At 42.0% G+C, this 15,987-nt stretch overlaps 1 protein-coding gene across 5 annotated transcripts in view; it reads left to right on the top strand.

Annotated features, from left to right (window-relative positions):
* The window catches only part of LOC125447097 (protein Tob2-like), a 31,661-nt gene extending 18,609 nt beyond the window's left edge, over positions 1-13,052 (top strand). For all 5 annotated transcript variants that reach the window (XM_048521212.2, XM_059640435.1, XM_048521214.2 and 2 more), the window contains one exon: positions 6,179-13,052. In XM_048521212.2, the coding sequence (XP_048377169.1) occupies positions 6,244-7,161 (918 nt within the window). In that variant the 5' untranslated portion in view covers positions 6,179-6,243 and the 3' untranslated portion in view covers positions 7,162-13,052. The remainder of the gene's footprint in view (positions 1-6,178) is intronic.
* The last annotated feature ends 2,935 nt before the right edge of the window (positions 13,053-15,987 follow it).

Below are 15,987 nucleotides of genomic sequence, written 5' to 3'. Positions count from 1 at the left end.
TTGCTGCCTCATGCATGTATTTTGCAGCAAGATCCACAGGAGTTTTGATTACGAGCCAGACTTCACATCTTCAACACCAGCTCCCACCCCCACAACTCCAAACATAACTTCAAATTCAGCTGTGGGGTGATAAGGCTCATTGATCCTATTGCTGGAATAACTAATTTGGTTGAGTGGGCTAGTAACTACAGGTTTTGTGTTGATGCAAAATGTTGATTGCATTTTGTGCCTTGGTAATAACAGAATACATGCTACCAGCTCTCTGAATTTTCTCACTCTGCTACTTGGAGCGTTGTCTTCACTCTATACTAGAGTTCTTGATAATTGGCTTTGTCTGTTCAAATTAACTTCTATTATTCTCCCAGTGAATTTTCACTCTAGTCTCCTCTGGACCTGAAGCTTAGCTTCTCAATTCAAATTGTGTAACTTAACCTAAATGCTACCGAACGTGTTGGTGGCAAGAATATAATATGTCATTGCTCTGATATTTTTAATTGAATCAGAGTAATGGACTGTAGCCAGTGTTTATGAAGGATGTTTTAAATTGAATTGTGCTGGAGTTCTTTTATATGTAGCTTGGACAATATGGCAGTAGATGTTAAATTTGCATTGAGATTGAGTTCTTAACTGCTTTCAAACTGGTTGAGTTTTTAGAGAGGCCAATGATAATCAGAGATTCAACAAAGTCATTCATTGTCATAGAGTAAGCTATAGTACAAAAGTGTAGAATATTGAGTATTGGAGATCTGCAATTAAAATCCACACCTCTGGAGAAATTACGTGCCGGGAAAGAATTGTGTTGGACTCGTTAATTGTTTCTCTGTCCAAAAGATATTGCCAGACCCTGGGTTTCTCCAGTGTTGTTTAAGCTGGGTGCAGTTCTCATTAGCCAAGCGCTGACTTGCGTCTGCACAAGTGCTGCCTTCAGATTCTGAAAGTATTTAGGCTTAGGGAGAAGTGGTGGGCAGCTTAATATGTTAGTGTACCCTGTGTGATGGCTTTGCAAATCAAAGAGCCTGTGGCTGTTGTCATTAAATTTCAGGCGTTTATCAGGAGTTAAATGTAATGACTGCAAAATATCAAAGCAACTTCCAGCATGGTCACTGGGTGATGATCAAGGTGATCTCTATCCTCATTAACCATCCCCATCCCTTGCTTCTGAGGCCAATTGTAGCTACAGTGGCTGAGATGAACCAGCTTAGCATGGAATTTGATTACTGTTTAATCAACATAATGTTGAAATACCAAGGATGCTGCTGTTGGAATTTTAAGCAGCATATAAATATTTATGCAGCTGTTTGCATGACTATTCTCGATTTAAATGTTTGAAAACACAGCAGTGGTTGAAATCTTCTTAATTTAAGGATTTCTTTTTAGAAAAACCTAATTTGCATTGTGGGATAAGCGCATTGCCAGTTCAGCCAATATGTCATCTGCAGGGTAGTATGTTAGAATATTTCTAGTGTTGACCCATCCCAAGTTCAGATTCTATTTGCTGTTAAATGCACACCACATAGGTGCACTTCAGCTTGTGCATGGGTTTAGCTTTCAAGGCAAGCACTTAAGTTATATTCGACTGGGTGGTTATTTGTTCATTACTGTAGTGCCAGTGGCAGTAATGCTTTTGTGCCTAAGCGCTGTCAGAATTGGTAAATAGCTCAATATTCATATGCCTCATTGTTTTTAATGCCTAGTTACACTAAGTATATAGTAGGAGTATGACTGCTAGGCAGTGACTTTTCTTGTAGTCCCTGATGCACAATTGTATCACTAAGCTTGCATCCAGTCTATTAACACGAAGCCATTGCAAGGGTAAATTATGCTGACCTAACAGATCTTCCACTGTCAGTGTTAAATACTAGCCACACAACATTCATCCTGGTGTAGAGCATTGCATTCCAGGTGGTATGTACAAAGCTCCTTGAATCTTGCATACTGTGAAAACAAGTGTGAATAAGTGAAGGATTTTGAAAATTAATTGCAAAGTTAATCTGGATATTTTAGTACTTAGAAAGCTCTGCTTCCTGGAAGTCAGGAAAAACATAGCCACCTGGAAAATAGGAGCCAGAATAGGCCATTTGGCCCTTGTTTTTGAGCCAGCTCTGCCATTCAGTATGCTGGCTCATCCAACTCGGTCCCCTGTACCTGCCTTCTCCCCATAGCCTTTGATTGCTTTAGCATTAAGAACAATATCTAACTCAATATTTGAGGGCTGCAGTGACAAGCAGAAACATGCTTCCAAGATTTTTAGGTAAAGCCTTAAAATGTGATAAAGCTCAGAATTGCCTGAATGCTTGTAGTTGAAAGAAATGCAGTATCGCTGCATTGCTGTACAGTCCTGGTAATGTTTGTAATTTTCATCATCCTTTACAATCCTTTCCTTGTGCTACCTTTTTGTTGAGTGCCCTGGTTCCTATCTCCTGGTGCTTTACCAGGATAGAGCTTTACAAAATTGGTATGAACAACCAGATTTTCTTGCTAAAGCTTTTCAAGTTAGAAATGTGTGGAGGAGAACAAGAAAAAGAACCACATGGCAAGTTGAGATAGTAGGAACTGCTGATGCTGAAGAATCTGAGATAGAGGTGTAGAGCTGGATGAGCACAGCAGGCCAGCAGCATCAGAGGAGCAGGAAAGTTGATGTTTTGGGTCTGGACCCTTAGAAATGGGGGGAAAGGGGGAAGGGAACTCTGAAATAAATCAACGGGAGGGGGTGATGATGGAAGATGGATAAAGGAGCAGATAGGTGGAGAGGAGACAGGTCAAGGAGGCAGGGACACAGCCAGTAAAGGTGAGTGTAGGTGGGGAGTTGGGATAGGGGTTGGTTAGTCAAGGGAAGCCATGGAGGTTGATAGGTGGGGGGGTGGGGGTTGGTTGGTGAGGTGGGAGGAGCAAAAGGGGTGGCCATGGGTACCTGCATGGGCCCAAGCTATGCCTGCCTCTTTGTAGGGTACGTGGAACAGTCTCTTATGCAGCTATGCTGGCCCCATCCCATGCCCCTTCCTCCATTTATATCAGTGACTGTATCGGTGCCGCCTCATCCTCCCATGAGGAGCTTGAATAGTTCATCCACTTTACTCACACACCTTTCAACCCAACCTTAAGTTCAGCTGGACCATCTCCAATATCTCCCTCCCCTTCCTGGACCCCTCTGTTTCCATCTCTGGCAACCACCTGAAAACCAACATCTATTTCAAGCCTACCAACTCCCACTGCTACCTAGAATACACCTCTCTCCCACCCTCCTGCAAGAATGCCGTCCCAGTTCCTTTGCCTCCGTCACACCTGCCAAGATGAGGCTTTCCACTCCTGGACGTCCCAGATGTCTTTGTTTTTTTTCAAGGACTGCAATTTCCCCTCCGTAGCGATCGAAAATACCCTCGACCGCATCCCTTGCGTTTCCCACAATAACAACGAGGACAGAATTCCCCCTTGTCCTCACATACGACCCCACCAACCTCTGGATTCAAAGCATCAACTGCAACTTCCATCTGCAATCTGACCCCACTACCAAAGATATTTTCTGTCCTCACCCTTATCTGCTTTCCGGAGGGACCGCGCTCTCCATGACTCCCTGCATGGGCCCAGGCCCTAACCCTATCCACTCCACATTTGCCACTAGCCCCACCGGCCCTGGCACTTTTCCCTGCATCTGCAGGAAGTGCTGTGCCAATACCACTACCCCCCAACTCCTCATCCTCATTCCAGGCCCCAAGAAAACATTCCACTTTAAACAGATGTTTACCTACACATCTGCTAATGTGGTATACGGTATCCGCTGTTCCCAATACGGCTGCCTCTACATCGGGGAAGCCAAGTGGAGGCTTGGAGACTGCCTTGTGGAACACCTACGCTTGGTTGGTGACAAACGACTGCACCTCCCAGTCACGAACCACTTCATTTCTCCCTCCCACTCCTTGGATCACATGTCCTTCCTGGGCCTCCTGCAGTGCCACATCGAAGCCACCTGAAGGCTGCAGGAACAGCATCTCATTTTGCTTGGCAACCCTGCAGCCCAATGGTCTCAATGTGGATTTCAAAATCTCCCCACCCCGACTTCATCCCAAAACCAGCCAAGCTTGTCCCTGCCTCGACCTGTCTGCCTTTTCTCCCACCTCACTGACTGACCCCCACCTCCTATCTACCAGCCTCATCCCTGCCTCCTTGACTTGTCCACTTTCCCTCAACTGACCAACCTCCATCCCGACTCCCATCCAGCACTCACCTTTAGCAGCACTACCCCCAATTTCTTGATCTGTCTGTCTTCTGTCTACCTATCTGCTCTATCCACCTTCCGTCATTGCCTCCTGCCCCCCTCCCCTATTTCTGAAGAAGCATCCAGACCCGAAACATCAGCTTTCCTGCTCTGCTGCCTGGCCTGAGTTCATCCAGCTTTACACTGTTATCTCTCATTGCCTGTTGCCTTACTTGGCAACATGCATTAATTAATCAAGTTACTTGGAGCTGGATGCTGTGGGATGAAGAACTGTCTGCCAGTCAGATGGACTTGGAAGATGCAAGCAGACTTGGTACAGCTTCTCAGCCGAAGCATTTTGGAATATGGCAACATACTTATCATAATGAATGACACACATAAATGAGATGATGAATGCCATACTGTGTCACCTTAAACACCTTTTCAATGTTCCAGTAATTGAATTGTCCTATTGAAGTATTACTTGCAGCAAAACATTGTTTTGGATTAAGAATCAGCATTAGGAAAATGTTTCTTTGTTGAGCAGGGAGTTCCTAAATTGTGTGCAGTTGCAGCAGTTGGGCAGCAGCAAAACAACTGATTTTGCAACGTACTTCCTAGATTTTGTAACCAACCATTGCAAGAAAAAGATGCAATTTATAACTAACTTAAGCATTCGCTGAGGATAACTTGATCATTTAAACTAAGAATAGTTTCTGCAAATGGTATTTGAAATCTGATTTATACAGAAACTCGTTCAATGTGATCTGGAATTTAAATGAAGTTGCTCCATCTGGGAAAGGAAGGCCTTGGCCTGTTCTTTGAAACTTTGCAACTCCCTCAAGTACACTGAGATGCACAAGCAGCTTTTTGATCACTTATCCTAGAGGAATTTGTTTTTCCTTCTGCATCAAGCATTCAGCTTCCACTTTGCACTCTGAGAATGTAATGTTGCTTAAGGATAGGAGTAGGCAGTCAGGATTATTTTAGCTTGAGATTGTTTGGACCAAAGGGTCAGTTTCTATGCTGTATGCCTCTGCCTCCTGATTAGGCAGAGCTGTCGCTAGCAGTTGTCAGCTGTTTTGCTGCAACTGTATTTCTGAATTATGTCTTCACCACTTGAAAATGACTAGGAGTGCAATTTGTCCAAACTAGAAATGAATCCAGATAAAATACTTTGAACTGCTCAGCAGGAGGGCAAAATATTAGTGATTACAAGTGTGTCGCTGTGGTGAAGCCAATGATGTGATTTAAATACCTTGCATAACTTCAGTGATCGGATTAGAGGAGCACACAGTGCAGAAGTCAGCTATTCCTCCACTGTGCTGCCCCCCCCACCCCCCACTCAGTGCAGACTGAGCCATCCAACTGCTTCACCTACCCTTATTTCAACACCCCCTTCCCAAGCCTGCAAGCTTTCTTCAAGGCTTTCCCAAGTAAGGTGCATCCTAGATCATCTCTTGCTGCATCAAATACCAACCTCATTTCACCTCTGGCTCGTTTCCCAGTTGCTTTGTCCCAGAGTAACCAATCTGGTCCCCCCCCAAAGCCGCTCCAGAAACACATTTGCTGCCTTCAGACTGCAAAAGGGTTTGCTAGATTAAACACCCATTAAAATTTCCCCATAGCAGCTATGTGCAGAAATGTATATTTTGTGTACCTGTCACTACTTTGTTTTTCTGTTAACTTTGTAGCTGTCCTTTTTACCTTCAGCCCTCCAAATATTGTGCACAATGGGTAGGCTTGGCAGAAGTGATAGTGATCTGCTGTGTTATCCAGTGACTAATTTAATGAGTTGGGCAACATAATTTTCTATCTCCCGTATAGACTTACTGTTCTTCATTTTTAACTTGCCCTGGTGTTCTGGCTGGGAGTTGAGGTTGGATGAGAGTCTGACCGAATCACTAGTTTGTTGAAGTTTAACAGTAGTGAACAGAATTCACAGTATGAGTATTTATGAACTAACTGCTGCTTTTCCTTTTTTAGTAGGGGTTGTGTGAAGATTTGAAGCTGTTTCTGCACTGCCTTGCCTGGTTGCCATATTATCAAGAATGCATTTGGAGATCAAGGTGGCTTTAAATTTCATTATTTCCTACCTGTATAACAAATTACCCCGGCGACGTGCAGACCTCTTTGGGGAGGAGCTGGAGCGGTTGCTAAAGCAGAAATATGAGGGCCACTGGTACCCAGAAAAGCCCCTGAAAGGATCTGGTTACAGGTGTGTCCATATTGGAGAAACTGTGGACCCTATCGTTGAGCAGGCCACAAAGAGGAGCGGGTTGGATATTGAAGATATTCGGGCTAATGTTCCTCAAGAATTGAGCCTCTGGATTGATCCTTTTGAGGTATCCTATCAGATTGGTGAGAAAGGGGCTGTGAAGGTCCTCTACATGGATGATAATGAAAATAGTGCAGAATTGGACAAGGAGATAAAGAGCAGCTTTAACCCAGAGGCCCAGGTTTTCACACCCATCACTGACCAGGGCAACTCTTTGTCTAATTCCCCTTCTCCTTCCTTTGGGAATTCTGTGAGCCCCACCTTCATCCCAAGGTCAACTCAGCCAATCACTTTCACCACTGCAGCTTTTGCTGCCACCAAATTTGGGTCCACCAAGATGAAAACTGGAGGCCGGAGAATGGCTCGCTCTCCCACCAATGGTTTGATGAAGCAGAAGGGGTTGTCCACATCGATGCACTCACTGGTCCTTGGAAGCAACCAGATGCCGCCATCCTCCCTTTCTCCAAATGCCAAGGAATTTGTCTACCCTGGCTCATTGAGCTTGTACTTCGGGAATGAAAACCAGTCATCCTCCGGCCCAGCTCCGTTCCCAAATGCCTTTGAGGTGCCACCAATCTACAATAACAACAACTTGGGTGAGAAGGCCCCATTTGTCGAAGGACTTGACTTGAACTTGAACACCATGCAGTATCCTAACCAGCCATTTCAGCCAGTTGTCTTGGCTAACTGAAATATGTAGTGAAGAATCCTTTCTATACATAGAATTCAAAGAAGGCCAACACTAAGATTAAAGTTGAAGAGCACTTCGGGAACAGTTTAACATTTAACCTCTAAACCCCACTTGCAGTCTCTAAACAGTGTTCACCATCTCCTAAGTTTTCAAATCTTTTTGCAATTTGTTTGTCACATCTATACAATCCATAGGGAAGTTGTGGGTTTTAGAGTTATAGTACCTTGTTTTCCTGTCAAATTCTATATTCCACCCTCCAAACTTGGGAGGGAGGGCGGAACAGGGCACCAAAGTTTCTCTTAAAGGAAAAGTGGATGACTGAAATATTGGAATAGTCCAAATTTGAGTAAAATAAAGTCACTGTTTGTAACTGGCAGTCTTATCCGTTTTTCGCAGTAGTTAGATTTGGGGCATTACCTCACATTGGTGCCAGTATTTCTGTATTTGAGTTTTGCACTGTAGTAACAACTGTATCAGGGTTGTTGGGAGAACACACTATTTCCCTTTTTCAAATTATTGCTATAGTGCTACAGGATGGGAAGCCATGGCTGACAATTAAGTTTGGGAGGTTCATGGTGAAGCAGAATTCTGCCAAATAGCATTTAATGCAATTAATGTGTGTCTTAACTAGTTCAAACTGGTTGTCCACTGAGTCTTGACATTGCTCCTGTTTGCCCTCACTCCCCCTCCTCCTTATAAAACTCCAAGTGTTGTCAAAAAGAACACCTCGCTCTGAACTGCAGCAGAACCTGTCATCTTGGTGTTAAAGGGCTTTGAAGTTCTTCGTCCATGCTAATCTCCTCATTTGGATTACTACTGTACTATGGCAACTAGCAAAAAAAATCTTGTGAAGCTGTGGCATGTACTGTGGATCCTGCTATTTGGACAAAATACTTCACTGCATTGTGCTAGCTGGTTTTAAAGTTCTACGTTGAAGATCTACAGTACTTTGCATCTTACTGAGAACCTTCTATGTCAATATGCTGCAAGTTTGAAGTGAGCACTTAACAATTGTGCCAGAAGCTGTTTCAGATTCTTATGGGGTGTTTGTTTGCATCCTAGATGTTGGTGAACTTTTGGAGTACTTTGTTTTTTCTTAAAAAAAACTCATTTCTCATTTTCCAGTTGGGCTATTTGAGCTATGCTGTTTGTTCCTCTTCCAACTTGAAGAGAATGATGCTTCACTTGGTCTATGGATCAGTCACCACCCCCTCCAAAAGAGTCAAATGTTTGGCTAGTGAGGGGAAAGTACCAAACCTCAGGAAGAATTTCTGTTGTGGGTGCTACGAGACATTCACCTCAACTGAGATACGACTGAAATGGCAAATGAGAAAAGATCAAAGACTGCACTGGATTTGAGTAACTGGAACCAGGGAGTGTGTTTTGTGATACTTTATCCGAAGCTGGTCAGGAATTGGGTGCATGAGCCATGTTTTCCATTGAAAAGCCCTGCCTCTCAACTAGTTAGTGTGTTCAGCTGTTTGATGTACCAGGTTCGCACCATATATCAGTGTCCAATACATGAGTGGGATCTAGTCCTAGGAAGGAGGAGAGTGACCAAATTAGAATTGTTTCTTCTTACCATCCTCCCTTCCCAGTTGTCAGCACCTTTTTTAAATAAATGTTATGTCCTGTACATTGGGTATTTGAGGTGCTGCACTGCTGGAACATTCCTGTTTCCCACCTTCAGTTTTTCAAATCCAGTATTGACTATTAGTTAAGTTATAATGTTCTCATTCTTCTTTCTAATTTAAATGACAATCCAAGGAGCCCTGTTCCTTCAGCCTGTAAGGAATAGTGGAAAATGTCTGGTGTCATAGTTCTGACCATATGCAAAACAAACACTCCCCCTGGAAAAGTTGAGTTCAAGTGCATTGCAGTCCTTGTTGCAAATGTTGCAATCAAATGTCCTTCAGTCATTTGCACAACTTCCAAGAAACTGATCCCCTGAAGAAGGTTTGTCCTCCATTTACCAGTTACAGCATTTCAACTGTCTGTTGTGATGGCTTGCTACAGCCTGGATTTCACAAGCCCCTAAGCAGCACTTCAAATAGGTCACAGCTAATCCTGTAACTGAAGTGTCTCATGGTGTTGCTGTGGGGAGGTTGGGGAATGTCAGGGGTGTGGACTTGCTGCACCTGTTTTTGTAATGAATGTTGAGGGAACTCCAGAGGCATCTGTGACTGCATGTGCTGTATACATGACTCTATCCAGAACCCTTTGTGTTCCTGTGTTGTAAGATCATAAGCTTGTTCAGTCACTGTTAAAACATTACCACATGGTCAGCAGTGTTTACTACCTTCTTACAATTTACCGCAACAAAGAATACTTAAAGTTCAAGCATTGTCCTTGAAACACAAGCAATATTTATATCGTCCAGGGTGACAAGTTTCATTCATCAGTTCCAGAAATGAGCAACAATGAGATCAGTTTGCTAAATATTTTATCCCAATGCTTTGGAGCATTGCTGACTAAATTTTTGCGGTTGTAATTACAAGTTTTTTGTTAGAATAGTTGATTGTTGATCCTAATGGGGGGGTGGGGGGGGAGAAATTCTGGGTTTTGGCATAACAGCAAATATTTCTAAATGTATTGTGAACCTTGGCGGGAGACCTTGACCTGTTCACAACCTGAGGTACTAGGTGTGCTCCATTCGCTAAGAATATTCTAGACCTCAAAATAGCTCTTGACTGCTTGCTGTAACCCCCTCCTAAACAATTGACTAAACTGCTAAGCTTATTTCAAACAAAAGGATTCACTTTAAATTTAGAGAACATGTCTAGAACAGCTGCAGTAAATTGTTTCAAGGTGGGTGAAGTTGAGTTGGAGTTTGGTATTTGCAAGCCAGTTTTTCACAGTACATTGTTACTGAAGCAGGGAAGTTGGGAGAGAGACGTGTAGGCCTGAGCCAGATTCATTCAGCTTGCTGTTCTTTAAATCACTTATTGCAAACTAGTCTTTTTTGGCAAAGACAGCAATTTGTTCAGAGGCCTTTTTTTAGTATTGCTGCACTAGAGGCTATTACAGATAATAGAAATGTCGTCTGATTTATTTCCCCTTCCCCTGTGGGAGTTGCGCAGGTTTTTATATCTCAACCAAACAGTGCTGCTGCTCTGGGAGGAATAGTTGGATCCAATGTTAATTTTCTTTCAGAGGCTGTAACCTATACCATTGTATCACATTTCAGGCAGGATTGCAGCCTTTTTGGGGTAAGGGGTAAGAAACATTAAACTTGTCACGCTGAAACAAGAGCAGTTAACCTTGGACTCCTAGATCTTTGCTTGTGACACACACTTGCTGATGTATTCTAGCATCAATTGCTAGCATCCCTGGGTTTATTTTCATTTATTGCTTTGAGGAAATTTCCTATCATTCCCGTTTGTTACTAGTGAAATGGAGGTCTTTGGCATTTGACTCGCACTTGGGCCTCCTGAAGTTTGCTGTGTTGATGATCTGTACCTAGAACCTGAGTTAGCAAAAGGGGTGCGGCCGGCACCCTCACTCAATTATGGGCAAGCAAGCCAACCTTGCTAGTAGTCCTAGCATTAACGTTACTGGAATATTGATTGCTGAATCATCAATGACTCTGCTGTTTCAACCTGGCTTGCATTCTGTAGTGTGGAATCCTCTCCCTAAACACTGAAATGAAAGGCACTTTTTTAAAAAAAACTTAGTGGGTACTGCACAGAAACATGAAAGGTCAGACTACATGCTTTTGTTTAAAGTTCTTATGGTCTTGAATTGTACTGACAGACCTAGATTTATTGAGCCTTTTCATATGCACTTAATGAACAAGTCCACTGATTAGAATAAAAGGGATCAAGGATGGATCAGGAAATTGAATATGGTCTAATCCATTTGATTACTGTCCCAACAATTCCATAAGAAGTGATGCCTCCTGAGCTTAGCAACTGCAGTTAAATGTACCTATATTAAGACTGAACCCACTGCTTTAGTAACTTTACCTAATAATACTGAGTAAGATGCAGCATTAATGGACCTTTTTAAGCTGATGTGTAGCACTGAGCCTATCCCTGTAGTTTCCAAGTCTTCTCCTCCCCTCATTCCTCTTGTTCCAATCTGAGCAGTATTAATAGTTAGCAAACCTATACTGGTGGAATTGCAAATTGGAGTTGGTATCGACTGATCATCTCTTACATTCTCTTTTTTTAAACTCCTTTCCACACTTTTTCCCCCACCCCCCAAAAAAAAACTGTCACTGCCTGTCCTCCCAGCACGAGCAAAGTGGCTTGCTGGCCTCATCACCCTGAACTGTTGGAGTGCAATATGTGAGCAACAATGCTACCATACCTATATCTTGTGGCAATGATTTAGCAATTGTGTAAGTTTGTAAACAAGGGTTACATTAAACAATAATCTGGTCATAGGTTTCTGCATTTTATAAACAAGGTTGTATTGCTATCTTTAATGAAGTACAGTTCACTCTTGCTTTTTTAAACCCTTAGCACACCATTCACCTGCAATGTTGGGGGCAGGAGAGGTTTGGAGAAGCTGCAGTGAGAATTGGTGATGGGTAAAGAAAGACTATAGCAAGTTCTGCTGTTCAGTTCAGTTCTTACAGGAACACTCTTGAATTCTTGGCTTTCTAAATCAAAACAATTTGTACATTGCATATTCATGTTCAGTGAGCAGTGTTCCTCCATGCTCCTGTCGTGTGGAAGGATGCTGTGGTACCCAGGTAAACACTAGGAGGTCTAGCAAAAGGCGTATAATGTTGGGAAATAGGTTAAGTGCCTCATGAATTCACTGTTTGCGAGTAGAAAGAGGCCACCCTAACTTGCCAGGGGCAAAGGGTTTTCAATTAAGTTAAGATGGGGGCAGCATAGTTGCTTCAGCATCCCAGAGGAGGCAGGTTTGACACGTAAACCTGAGGTCTTCTGATCAGATCTTGCAGCTTGAGGGTAAGCAGCACTGAAGTTTGTGATCAACTGCCCCCACCTCCATGTTTGCAGTTTTCAAATGTGATAATCCCCACTTTTTCAGAACCTGTAACTCAGATTTCATGACTAGAGAGCAGAGAAAATCCATTGCCGAGTGCTGTTACAACTAAGTCTTTGACTCGTGTGGCAATGATGGGCAGTTTGTAATCACTTGGAGCTAGTGAAACTGTGCGCTACACCAGTTTTGATGCCTACTGAGTTTCCTGACTTGAAAAAGAATAAAATCCTCAAGGGAGGGGTCTGTGTGGAAATTCGGAGATGTGTAATAGCCTAGTTTCTGAACAACTACTTGGCTTCCCTATTTCATGAGGTTTGAGGGGGGAGGATGAGAGAAACAAATGTTAGTTTTTTAACCCCTTCCTTTTCCCCCCTCCCTAAGTGTTCTTCATTGATGTATTATACAGATGTTAGCTTTCTTTACTTGAACATTAAAAACACTGCTTGGTTTTATTTTTATTTTTAATGGATTTGGCACTAACTGATCGAAATCTTAAGTTTCCTTTTTTCTTTGGTTTCCTTTTGCTTGAATGATTTAAGATGTTTGTAAAGGTTAAGAGTATATATTTCTAATGTACATTGTAATTTCATTTCAGATTTCATATGCAACAAATTATTTTTTCAAAAAAATTGAAAACCAAGAGATATTGACATTGTATGCTTCAGAAAAAGACAAAACGATGGCAGGATTTTTTCAAATTATGTACATTTTACTTTCTCAAAAGGAATGGTTATTTTCTGTTAAGGAAAGCGGATGCAAATAATTCCTTTATTGTAGACTGAATAATATCCCAATTTTCTACTTTGGAACATTGTGCAATACTTGCTTGATGCTAAAATGTTTTTTGCAGATTTGTTGTAGGTGAGGTCAGAGCTGTATAGTTTATAATGTTCCGGATCTTTTTTAAGTTTGTATTAAAAGCATGAAAATTGGAGCTGCTTGTGTGTATACATTTTTTAATTTTCAGATAAAATTGGACACCTTGTTCAAGCAATTAACGTCAAAGCAGGAAGGCTATGCTTGCTGTATTCCAGTGAAAATTTCAATGAAACTGAAGTTCTAAAACTTCATGCTGCCCCCAATCTGAGTTCCCGAGAGCAGCATAATATGTAGCTTGGGTGTTTCCCAGTCCTAGCCACAGTATGTTTGGAAGTTACATGGTAAGTGCAGGCATCTCCCTGAAATGAAATGAAACACTTTGTTTTATGATTTTGCAGACACTGGTTGCTTTCAATTCATTTTTGTAATTAGTGACAAATGGGTAGAAGATATTTGGGTGCATAATAACTTGCATGAATAGTGTTCTTATGTAGCTAAGCATCTCAGCACTTGATAATGCTAAAAGACTGAGTTGCTGAAGAAATGAAATGGACTATAACCAAAGGCATGGCCATCAGTTTAGGTTTTACAAAGCATCTTAGAGGATGAGGGGAAGAGTTTTTAGGGAGAGAATACCAGACTTATAGCCACGCTAGTTGAAAACACAGCTACTAGGAGTAGAATAGTTAGAGCTGGGCAATATTCAAGACGTCAGAATTGGCCAAGGGCAATGCTGGACCAGCAAACAACTTAGTTACAACAACAACTGAAGCAAGCAAGTCTAGTCTCTTGCCACTTTCAGCTCTAAAACCCTGGCCTGTTTCCCAAAAAGAATGTTGGCTGCAAAGGAGCAAAGTTAATTTTCAGCTTTTGATTCAAATGTTTGCTGTTGACGGCTTTTGTTGCCATGACTTGGGAACGGTATGTCTAAGGGGTTTTCAGTCAGGCTGGTGTCTTACACCTGCAACAACCCATCAACAGTCTTGAGATGCATCAAGGAAATGTTTGATAAATTCTCAGTTCAGGTCTGTTCAGATTTTTTGTTGTCGTGCATTGGCTCAATTCATGTCTCTTGATGGTCACAACTTGCAAATTCAAGCCCCAAAAAGATGCTAAATAGATCTAAACGTAGCCAGAAAGTTAAGATGTGTTCAAGCTGAAAAATTTAGAGATACCTATTTCAAATTTTTTGTACTTTTTAGTGGCTTAGTGTTTTACTTAACAATTTGTGAAATGTGGTCACGGGCAGATCAGCATTGCTAGTTGCCCTTGAGCTCAGTGACAACTAGGCCGTTTCAGAGGGCAATAAACTGTATTGCTGTGATTATTTGTAGGTCAGACCAATTACAGGGCTTGAATTTCCTTCCCTAAAAGGCATAAGTAAACCAGAGTTTCGTGGCCACCATTACGAAGCTTAGCTTCCAATTCTGGATTGAGATTTTCTAATTAGCCTGTTCAGAAATGTTATTACACTCTGCAGCTGGAACTTCAACCTGGGTTTCCTGGTCCAGAGGTAGTACCACTACTTACTGTCCCATGAGGACCCCCTAATTCCCAGATCTATGATCAAATTTTAAATTCATCCAGCTGCCATGGTAGGATTTGAACCGGTATCCACAGCAGTAGCATGGGCCTCCATCTTAACTGTGCGATCCATGAGCTGGCAGGCTCTGGCATGAACATTTTCCTCAGAAACAGGAGTATAAATATCTAAGGTGATGCTGCAATACATTACTGAGGGGGTCTGGTACTGCCAGGTAATCTTTCATTCAAAACGTCCAAATGAGGCTTCATCTGCAATACTATTTCAAAGAGCAAGGGACTTATCTACTGCCCTGACTACTATTTATCCTGCCAACCAATGTTACTAAAACCAATTATCTGAATATTATCCTCCACTATGGAAACCTTGTATATAATGACTAAACTGAGTTTTTTTTAAAAAACTGGCTGTAAATTGACTTGGAATGGCCTTGAGTTATGTTAACTGAGGTGTAAGTGAGGCCACAAAATAAGTGCAACTCCTACCACGTGACTCGCTGTAGCCACTGATCCACATTCCTCCCTGTGGTGAATCTTGTAACTCTCTCTCTTCCATTAAATAGAAAATGGATGTACAAAAGCAATAACTGAGACCAGCTTTGAGAACGATTTGATACCTTTTGAGATGGGGTGAATGCTGTGTCTTAAGGGGAGGTTTTTAGTGGAGAAAGGGACTTTGATAAACATGTTTCTTTCTAGCACACTTCATTTCCAAGCCATTATTTCTCTAGTAATGAAAATATCTGTTCTGTGATTTGACTGTAGGCTTGAGATTTTTCATTGTTTTAAACTGTTCTTTCACCTTCCAGAACTCCGATTCAATTAGGAGAAAAATCTTTTGCAGACAATGCAACTTAACAAGGGAGAGCTATAGTTCTACATTTTTATGTGGAAATTTGAGGGCATTCAGTTTTTCTACTTAGACTGTTGGCAAACATGCTGTTGGAGGTTGGCCTTAACTGGCTGTCTGGAGAGAGCAGTTTGAACAGTTACTGATTACAACTTTTTCTGCTTTAGTAACACTAAATAAGGCTTTAATGAAACATTCCTCCAGAGGTCAAGACTACTATGGGTATTTGGGTGAAATGTTGACCTGATTCTTAACGTAGACCAATTCATTGTAAACAAGTCAAGAATGACTTGTGATGTATATCAAACCCTGGCAGTTTGTGCTGAGTATTTCCACTTGGCTTTGAGCGCATGTCCTCATCCAGCAGGATCCTGATAGTGCAGCCTCTTCTCCCTCATCGAGAGGAGGTCTCATGTTGGATCTGTGCTGTCATGTAAAATTAGCCAAATGATCGAGTGTCACCAGTTATCTTTTGTGATCACAGCATTTTTGTACACTATTACAAACTTGTAAACAATTTCAAATTTAATACTTCAAGATCTGAAACTCAATGGGGGCAGACCTATGCTACAGGATTGCTGTGGCTGTGTATATGAATATTGCATTCATATTGGGCCTTCCATGAGATCGTGATGCTCCAAAGTGCTTCGTAATCA

Source organism: Stegostoma tigrinum, chromosome 38, assembly GCF_030684315.1.
Source record: "Stegostoma tigrinum isolate sSteTig4 chromosome 38, sSteTig4.hap1, whole genome shotgun sequence".
Taxonomy (NCBI): domain Eukaryota; kingdom Metazoa; phylum Chordata; class Chondrichthyes; order Orectolobiformes; family Stegostomatidae; genus Stegostoma; species Stegostoma tigrinum.
The sequence above is the reverse complement of the archived record's forward strand: the minus strand, read 5'-3'. Positions and strand labels throughout refer to the sequence as shown.